The sequence below is a fragment of the Tachysurus fulvidraco genome, chromosome 25, assembly GCF_022655615.1.
Source record: "Tachysurus fulvidraco isolate hzauxx_2018 chromosome 25, HZAU_PFXX_2.0, whole genome shotgun sequence".
NCBI classification, from domain to species: Eukaryota; Metazoa; Chordata; class Actinopteri; order Siluriformes; family Bagridae; genus Tachysurus; species Tachysurus fulvidraco.
In genome coordinates this window covers 13,420,954-13,430,438 of record NC_062542.1, presented here as the reverse complement: position 1 = coordinate 13,430,438, position 9,485 = coordinate 13,420,954, and the positions used below count along the sequence as shown (strand labels likewise).

General features: G+C 38.8%; 1 protein-coding gene across 2 annotated transcripts in view; it reads left to right on the top strand.

Annotated features, from left to right (window-relative positions):
* Positions 1–2,211: 2,211 nt before the first annotated feature.
* The window catches only part of LOC113660693 (contactin-associated protein-like 2), a 138,816-nt gene continuing 131,542 nt past the window's right edge, over positions 2,212–9,485 (top strand). The window contains exon 1 of one of the 2 annotated variants that reach the window (XM_047808900.1): positions 2,212–2,637. In XM_047808900.1, coding sequence (XP_047664856.1) covers positions 2,523–2,637 — 115 coding nt within the window. In that variant the 5' untranslated portion in view covers positions 2,212–2,522. The remainder of the gene's footprint in view (positions 2,638–9,485) is intronic. The other variant, XM_047808901.1, reaches the window with a different exon arrangement.

The following is a 9,485-nucleotide window of genomic DNA, read 5'->3' as shown; positions in this document are numbered from 1 at the left end:
GAAAGAAAGAAAGAAAGAAAGAAAGAAAGAAAGAAAGAAAGAAAGAAAGAAAGAAAGAATTTCATAGAAAAATAATAAATGAAAAAAGAAAAACATAATAATTCTGGAAAAAAAATCACAATATTAAATTACTTAATTATTATTTATTATTAAAAATAGCTAACAATTCAATAAATATAGCAGAAAGAAAGAAAGAAAGAAAGAAAGAAAGAAAGAAAGAAAGAAAGAAAGAAAGAAAGAAAATCAATAATTATTTTGTAATTACTATAATACATCAGTAGTTAAGAAAGAAAGAACGAAGGAAAGAAAGAAGGAAAGAAAAAGAGGCTGAATCTAAAGCTACAGTAGGCACCGACCTGAACAGGACAGCTGAAGACTGGAATAACATCACAGTGGTTTCACTAAAAACTCGCCTAGAAAGGTTAGAGGGAATGAGAAATACATCAGTCTTCCACTCCACATTATAATAATCTCTCCATCTAGAAAGAAGTTCCATGCAACAATCAGTTAAAACATCATTTCTTTCCGAACAGTCGGCAGGTCAGAAAGTGACTCTGCTCAACATTTAGAAACGATGACGTCAGCACTTTTTTCTGCACAAAATGTGACGTTTATAGCTCGAGGGCTTCCCTCAGTATAAAACAGGGCTTTTATTTGCAGCACAGAGCACAGTTCAAGATCACTCTGTGTGCAGAACTAGCATAGAAAATACTGTTTAAGCAGAAAGAATAACTTTTGTACATTTGTTCAGATATGCAGAGGACAACGTAAGGACAAGATAAATCTTATATTAAAGCAGCATTTCACGAGCACGTGTGCAGCTACACTGAATATCGGTGCGGTTATGATTGAAGCCGAGCGCCGTAGCTAATCACAGCACTGCTGATACTCAGTATAACCACATGAGTGAGTGTGATGCTGCTTTTATACAAATGGTGATCAGTGGTGACCTACTGTGTCTGACATTTCAGTTACATTTCAGACACAATAGGTCACCATTGATCACCATTTGTGTTGGTGATCAGTAAAATACACACAAGAAAGTGTTTATTTTATTCTTATTAAGCATCTCAGCATGCGAAAAACATCAAACCCTGAGGTGGATGAGCAACAACAGCAGAATCACCCAAGCTCTCGTGGTCAAAAACTCACCCAAATTCTCATGGTCAAAAGCTCACCCAAACTCTCATGGGCACAGACTCACCCAAACTCCCATGGGCACAGACTCACCCAAACTCTCATGGGCACAGACTCACCCAAACTCTCATGGGCACAGACTCACCCAAACTCTCATGGGCACAGACTCACCCAAACTCCCATGGGCACAGACTCACCCAAACTCTCATGGGCACAGACTCACCCAAACTCCCATGGGCACAGACTCACCCAAACTCTCATGGGCACAGACTCACCCAAACTCTCATGGGCACAGACTCACCCAAACTCCCATGGGCACAGACTCACCCAAACTCCCATGGTCACAGACTCACCCAAACTCTCATGGGTACAGACTCACTTTGTAGAAGCTTGGTGAGCAGGACAGCATGTCTAGATGCACAGCACAGTGTTACCGCTGTGGACATGGTGTATAATTTACAAGTTGATCCCCTGAGATTTTCACACTCAGCAGTCTGTAGAGTTTACACAGAATTGTGCAAAACCCATAAACACTCAGTAAACAGCAGTTTAACACCATGAAGGGAAAAAACCCCACAGGATTCATTTATGGCTTTTAGAGGACTCACCTTTTTTTTTTAAATATATATATAACTCAGATGCTTCTCTATATATGTTAATTCTTCCAAACAGCCTTTTATTTATTTTTTGTACCCTGTGCTCTCAGAAGATTCAATCATTTTTCATAATTTGTTTTTTTTTCGTATAAATTTACACAATGTTTTTTTTAAAACATGATTTTAAAAGTTCAAGTGTTTTAAAGTTGCATGCTTTCACATTATTATTATTATTATTATTATTATTATTATTATTATTATTATTATTATTATTTCTTTACCATGATTACATGTGCAGAGTATAAAGGAAATAAAATAAAAATGCGCGTCCTTTTTTGCGTAAAAATAAATTAATAATAATAATAATAAAAAAACAGCAACAACAACAAAAACAGAGTGTTGCTTTAACTGTTTTCTGGACAGTACCAACGCAAATGAGACTGGAGGGGGGGTGTTGTACTTATAACCCTGCAGCTGTGAGGAGATGAGAGTCTCTGTAAGTTCAGGAGCCAGCAGAAAGCTGACACTTCGTCCCGACATGGCTTGAGCTCTCGTTGCGCTCGACGCGCTGCACGTTGTTTTTCCTTTTGCGTAAAATTGCGAGTGAAGTCTCTGTTTCTGCATCGGCGAGCAGCAGAAAGAACTCCGCGCGTTTGTGTGTGTGTGTGTGTGTGTGTGTGTGTGTGTGTGTGTGTGTGTGTGTGTGTGTGAGAGAGAGAGAGAGAGAGAGAGAGAGAGAGAGAGAGAGAGAGAGAGAGAGAGCGCAGGGCTGTAGGATTGTGTTGGAGGATGGACAGGAAGATCAGGATGGTGCGCGCGGGATACATCCGCTTCCTCTGGATCTTCAGCATCACCATCAGCATCAGCATCAGCATCAGTGCTCACGCTGCTTCTCCATCCGCCCGTAAGTTGATGCCTTTAGGGCTTGTTTCAGCCAAAGTGCTTCCTCATGTCGAGTGTATGACAAGGTGTTGTAAATGAAATCAGACCAGGAAAAAAAAAAAGTCTTTTTAATTTGTTAGGCTGTTTGTTTATTATCTTATTTAAACAATTTTATTTTGTTCACTTCTGCAGTTGCAAATATACCGTACTGTACACACTCAGCTGAAAACTACACACTGTCAGGAAAATGCCTGATTAGAAATACACCGTGTCAGGGTCTGGAGAGACTTCTCAGTCCCCTGAATATGCATCAGGGATGCTGACTGATACATCTAGTAATGATGTTTATTTAGATTAAACCAGTGATAATGGAAAATATAGCTTTAATAATCACTGATTATTATTAATGTGGGCTGTGGAGAGCTCTGTTAGGCACAGGAAACAGAAACAGAAGTTATCATCTGAACAGAAGTATGGTCCTAAATGTTAATGACTGGTGACTGCAGCTGGTTCCAGACTATGCAATTACAGCTGTATTTTAATATCATTTCCCACTTTTAATGCTGAACAAACTGTTAATAACCTTGCGATAAGGTGTTTAAGATTTCCGATTATGTTTTTTTAACTTAACGTTCTGCTTATGACATCAATCTGCCTGGTCTCATGCAAAGAAACAAACCAAACTTTTTATTTTTTTCTATCTGTTTATTGAGTTTCACCTGTCATCCTGTTCTCTCCCCCTATTGGTCAATTTAAGTATCTCACATTCTGAGATTTTAATAAAAAATCTCAATCACTGCCAGAACTTTGTTGTCAGTTTCTTGTGGTCACGATAGTCATGAGCATGTCTTAATGTATTCGGCTCACAGGCAAAAGATTTGTGTCTTGGTGTTCCTTGTATACAAAGATATATAGATCGGAACGAAATATCGTTTCACTCTGACACACAACAGTACACAAGAGCAAGACAATAAATACACAAAACACAAAAATAGATACACAGGACAAGAAGTGAACAGGACTCGGACTAGTATTAAAAAACTAGTACTTATAAACTTATGTAAACCTTTTTTTTTTTAATATGTTGAGTTCTCAATGTGGATCGGTCACAAAGTGCTGGTTTATTTTGTACAACAGCAGCTATGAGAGTTGTTCTGGGTTTAAGGTACATCAAAGGTTCCTGTTAATGTGTTTATTCTAATATGTCGCTCTTCTAATCTGACATCTTACATGGTTGTGGTGGACAAATGGATTAGTAGTTGTTTTACTTTGAGACTTGGGACACATCCTTCAATTCATTCATTCATTTCATTCATTTTCTACCGCTTATCCGAACTTCTCGGGTCACGGGGAGCCTGTGCCTATCTCAGGCGTCATCGGGCATCGAGGCAGGATACACCCTGGACGGAGTGCCAACCCATCACAGGGCACACACACACTCTCATTCACTCACACACTCACACACTACTGACAATTTTCCAGAGATGCCAATCAACCTACCATGCATGTCTTTGGACCGGGGGAGGAAACCGGAGTACCCGGAGGAAACCCCGAGATACGGGGAGAACATACAAACTCCACACACACAAGGCGGAGGCGGGAATCGAACACCCAACCCTGAAGGTGTGAGGCGAACATGCTAACCACTAAGCCACCGTGCGCCCCATTTTGTGTCCATCAATTCAATTCAGTTTTATTTGTATAGCACTTTTACCAATGTGCAGTGTCTCAAAGCAGCTATAAAGAACATAAGAAATATAATACACAAAGTTTATTATACAAAGATTAATATTAAACAAATGTCCAAGATTAATATTAGACTTATATTTAAATGTGTTTGTTTTTATCCCTAATAGACAAGCCTGAGGTGATTGAGGTGACTGTGTTGAGGAAAAACTTCCTTAGATGGAAGAGGAAAAAACCTTGAGAGGAACCAGACTCAAAAGTGAACCTCATCCTCATTTGGGTGACACTGGAGGGTGTGATTAAAAACTGTTATAAACACCAGAGTGTTATTATGAGTAATATCCTTTCTACAGTCGTATACAGTCAGACAATGGTGTATTGATTAGCAGGTTGTTGTCTTCAAAGACCACATGGAGTTAGCGTCTTCTCTTTGAATGTCTGAATCTTCATGAGGTAGAATCCAACTGGAGCTTGTACATCTCTACATACATCAGGATCTTCATAGAGTTGGTCTATTTTCACTCAAGGTCCGAAATCATCATGAAGCGGAACACGACTGGGGCTGGTACGATCACTCGATGCCTCGGGATGGGTTGAAAATGAGAAGCAAGTGGAAAGGAATTAGCGTAACTGCTGTTCATGATATTAACCAGCACTATGATATGATAATGTACATTTGACAAACACTGTCAGGAAGGAGATTCCAAAGTTTCCAAAGTTTACGTACTGGTTCTGGTACATTTTGTCGAGTGCTAATTGAAGTCATCCATCGAAAGGTAGTTCTTTAGCAGGTGTTTGAGAATGTGTGTTGTGTGAGAGTTATCAGCTCAATCCGTGGTATCACTAGTCCCCAGAGTGGTATACATCGTCTCCTGAGTCTCTTGGGAAAGACTCCAGGTTTCCTGTAACCCTGTGCAGGAAAAGCATTACAGAAAATGGATGGAAAGATTCCAGGTCCAGTTTATGTGAAATGTTTTCTTAATACCGTGTGCCGGTGATGTTAAACCGGCTTGCATAATTGGTTTGAATTTCAATGAGAAACCTTTCTGAACTTTTATATATATATATATATATATATATTTGAAAGTCCTAGCCTTAGGTCTAAACCATTCAGATTAATGTAGCTAATCATATGGAGTAAATTGGGTATTCAGCTGATTTAACAAAACAAATGGAATGCAAGAACAGAATAAAATAACAGCATCTGTCTTAGTTCGGCTATTCGGCGACCGTTCCACTTCTCCTCCTTGCTCATTCCAGGAGGAGTGTTTGAGCAATGACTTGAATTAAATCCCACTAAAACTTCTGAACACTGAACGTGTGATTTCCTTATCGCTATAACTTCTTCCTTTATTCCTGATCAGCCAAGCATGTGATATCCTGTATACATTTACGTTACATCTTTTCAGTTTGCTTCTCCTGTATATTTGGAGACACCAGAGCAGGAATAACCGGTTTATCGGTCTCGTACTAGTTTGACACGAAGGTCTGGAGAAGAAAAAAAGAGGGCGATCTGTTAATCCCTCGGCACACACTGAACAATTCAGTCACTTCAGAGCAGAAGGGGATTTTGGCTCGTCAGAAACAGTGTGATATATTCGAAGTAAATGTGATGGACAACCTGAAACCTCATCGTGTAGTCTTCGTTTGTCCTGCAACCTATTTTTACCGGCTTATATGTTCAGGCAGGAAGAATCCCTGAAGATGTTAGCAGTTTCATCATATCGTCAACAACATAGATGAATGCTTTATTCTTTACCACATGCTTTATTCTGATTGGTTCTTCAGATAATACCTTATAGCAGATCTGAATGTAGTTCTGGCTGTAAGGTTTTCTATAATAAAACTAAATAAAGAGGTGCTTTGTTTACTGAAGCTTTCTTTGATTTCTATTGATTTTGTTCTGTTTCCGAGATTTTAAGATGCACATCGCAGCATGATTCCTGTCCCAACGGGCATCGGATAGCGTTTGTAGCAATTCCCATTTTTGACCACAAGGCACAAACTCAAAAACAAACTCTGTGATATTCGGAGGAGCTTATAATGTTTCTAGATAAGCAAAGATTTCTTGCAGATTTGGTCCAAGATACGTCATGTGACATCATTACAAAGCTTATTCAGCACGACCTGCTTTGATTGACATAAGTACATTTATAAAGAAAGTAATTACTTAAGTGTTTTAACTAGTAGATGTTCGAAAGAAGAATCCTGTGTTAGCAATTTTGCCAATTTAAGTAGTTTTTTAGGTAAAAACGAAACATGCAAATCAACCATTTCTGGCTGCAATAATCACCACAAAATAATAATAATTAAAAAAAACTCCATGGTGGGAACTGATAATAACTCTATAAAGGCAACTGAATCAATGGATGCTCTTATATCTGACGAATAGCACCATTTCTAAAAATAAATAAATAAATAAATAAATAAATAAATAAATAAATAAATAAATAAAAATACTTGGCACTCAAAAGATGTAATTAATATTTCAAAGAATTCAATATGAACGGAGAAATATATAAATAATGACTTAGTCTGAGCCACTGCCTTGTAATAAAATAAAATCACAGACTGTTTATGTGAAGATCGATTTCTTGTCATTTTAAGTGGCTTTAACGGAGCATCCTTCCTTTTTCATATCACATCCCATCGTCTGAAGCGTTTCCCGTCCGCAGAGACCAGCCCCAGACTTTTCTATGCATTGTTCTGCTCTTTGAATGTCAGTCCTCATGTTTAACTCCTCCATGCAGAATGTATTTTTAGCCTGAGGAAAAACCTGTTCTCTCTTAAAATGCCAAATGTTTCTGCAGGGCATTCAGATATACTGCTAATATCAGAGCATTGTCTTCATGCTACATGATATAGTGCAACAGAAGTTGTGCTGAATTCTAAATCTTAACCTCAAGCTAGCGCTCAGATCATAGCGATGACACTCAGGTAGACTTCAATAGATTATTTAGAAATCGCTGCGGTTGTGAGCGCAAATGACAAATGGTTTGCAGAATAGACCACTTTTACACACTTCTATCCATGGATATCCTTGTCTGTGGGTCACTAATGGATTTCTTCACTTAGTGAGGCGGCTTGTAGGACGGCTAGCTGTCCATTAACCTGTTGGCTAATTTTTTAAGTAAAGTATACAGCGCTTTTGTGCTTGTCCCGTCCTTGGTTTAATGCAGACATTTAAAGAGAACTCATTGACATGCTTTTGTGTTCCTGGCTGTTGTCCTACATCAGGGTATTTTTAGGGAAAGCATTGGGTGGATGAGAGGCTCTCGTGACAGATATGACCAACTACGGAAGATATACTGTAGGGCCTTTTTACACCTGGTCACTTCATGTGTTTTCTCTGATCCGATATCTATCGGATTTGTTAAAACTGTTCCATTTACATCAGGCCACATAAATGGATATCGATCCGATCTTTTTACTCCCGCCCAAAATGCAAATATATTTTACCTCATTTCGGGGGTAATTGAAATGGAGCACGCTTTGGTGTATGCGGTTGCTACAAAAAACGGCATTTACTGTTTGCTGCATTTTCACTGGCGGCAGCAGTGCATTTTAAGACCAAACGAGACACCTGGGTGAAAGATCGGAGACAGTGCTGGTGGGAAAACATATTTGTTTCTGGCGCGTTGCACGACTCGTGAGTCACCTGCGAGTGACGTACTTCCGCTGACGTATGTGGCTTAAACAACCACATTCATTTACACCTGTCCAGTTTCATCTGAAATGCGTCCCAGACCACCTCCTGAAGGGGTTTGAACGATCGGATTTATATCCGTCTCGAAACCGTTTCGGAGGGCATTTAGACCTGGTCTTTTTACCATCGGATAGCTATCGGAACACAGAAAACGCATGAAGTGACCAGGTGTAAAAACCCCCATACACCCATAGTGTACACAAGAAGGGCATATTGTGTCATTTTTAAAAGGTGTCAATGAAACCCAAAAACAATCACTGTTTTTTTTTTAAGTGAATAAACAAATTAAATATGAAACAGAATTGAACGGATGTCCTTCATGGACATCTACATAAATATTTGCACTTTTTTTATGACGACTTCTAGACTCTCTGTACATTCCTTAAAAGACTATCCATTACTAATGAAAATGTATTTCCCCGATATTTATGATATGATTTATACAACGAGGTTGTCCTAATATCCTGTATGCTGATATCCTGTAAATACTCGAGTGGGTTCTGCACTGGAAGCATTTAACACTAAATCCCATAACGCTGACTGTTGCAGTATTTTCCAGCAGTTTTTCTCAGCATTTATACAGCATCTAGATGTGACTTTTGCACCATTGTATCACAATAAGCTGTACTGTAGCTATTGTACTGTAGCTATGACACAGTGATTGATTGAATTTTGAGCTGTGTCTTAAACGTAAACCGTTCCGTTTCTGATTTCAGAAAGAATTTAAAATAATTAAACAGTAATAAGAGCTATGCTAATTTTTGCTAATTGCTAATTAAACATCATACTGAGTTACATGTTCATATCAAAGATTTGTGGAAATTTGGACATTCTTCAATAGTGTTTAACTAATTGTGTGTATTCCTAACCAGGATTATTTATCACACTCAAACAATAGTCTAAGGTGTGTTTGCTACCCAGGATGAGAGAGAAAAAGAGAGAGAGAGAGAGAGAGAGAGAGAGAGAGAGAGAGAGAGAGAGAGAGAGATGGACAGACATGTGGCTCAGACCCTGAACAACACACTGGAGAGAGAAAATTAGATGAACAGGACAACAGAAGGTGAGGAGAGAATTGAAAGGCAGCAAAATGATGAGGAAGCGGAAGGCTGCCAAATATCAGACACGGATCCAGAATACAAGGGGAACACGTGTCAATCAGTTGTCCATGTGTGTATGAAAGTTCAGAAAGAGCCTTATTATTTCCTTCTTTTCAAAGAATGCTGTGAGGAAGGAAGAAGGTACACTGTGTCACTAACGATGGTGCTGCAATGTTTGGGGAGAGAAATTGGCACGGTTGAATTGCTTTGGTAGCCGATCCCATGTTCAAATGGCACTTCCTCACAATCCCATCTCTAAAACAAATATAAAAGCCAAAATGATCTTGGGAAGCAAGCAGCTTGACAAATTATTATTAAATGTCAGTTAAATTCTTCTTAAAATCTCAGCAGTGAAGCTTATGTTAATGTACACATGAATGC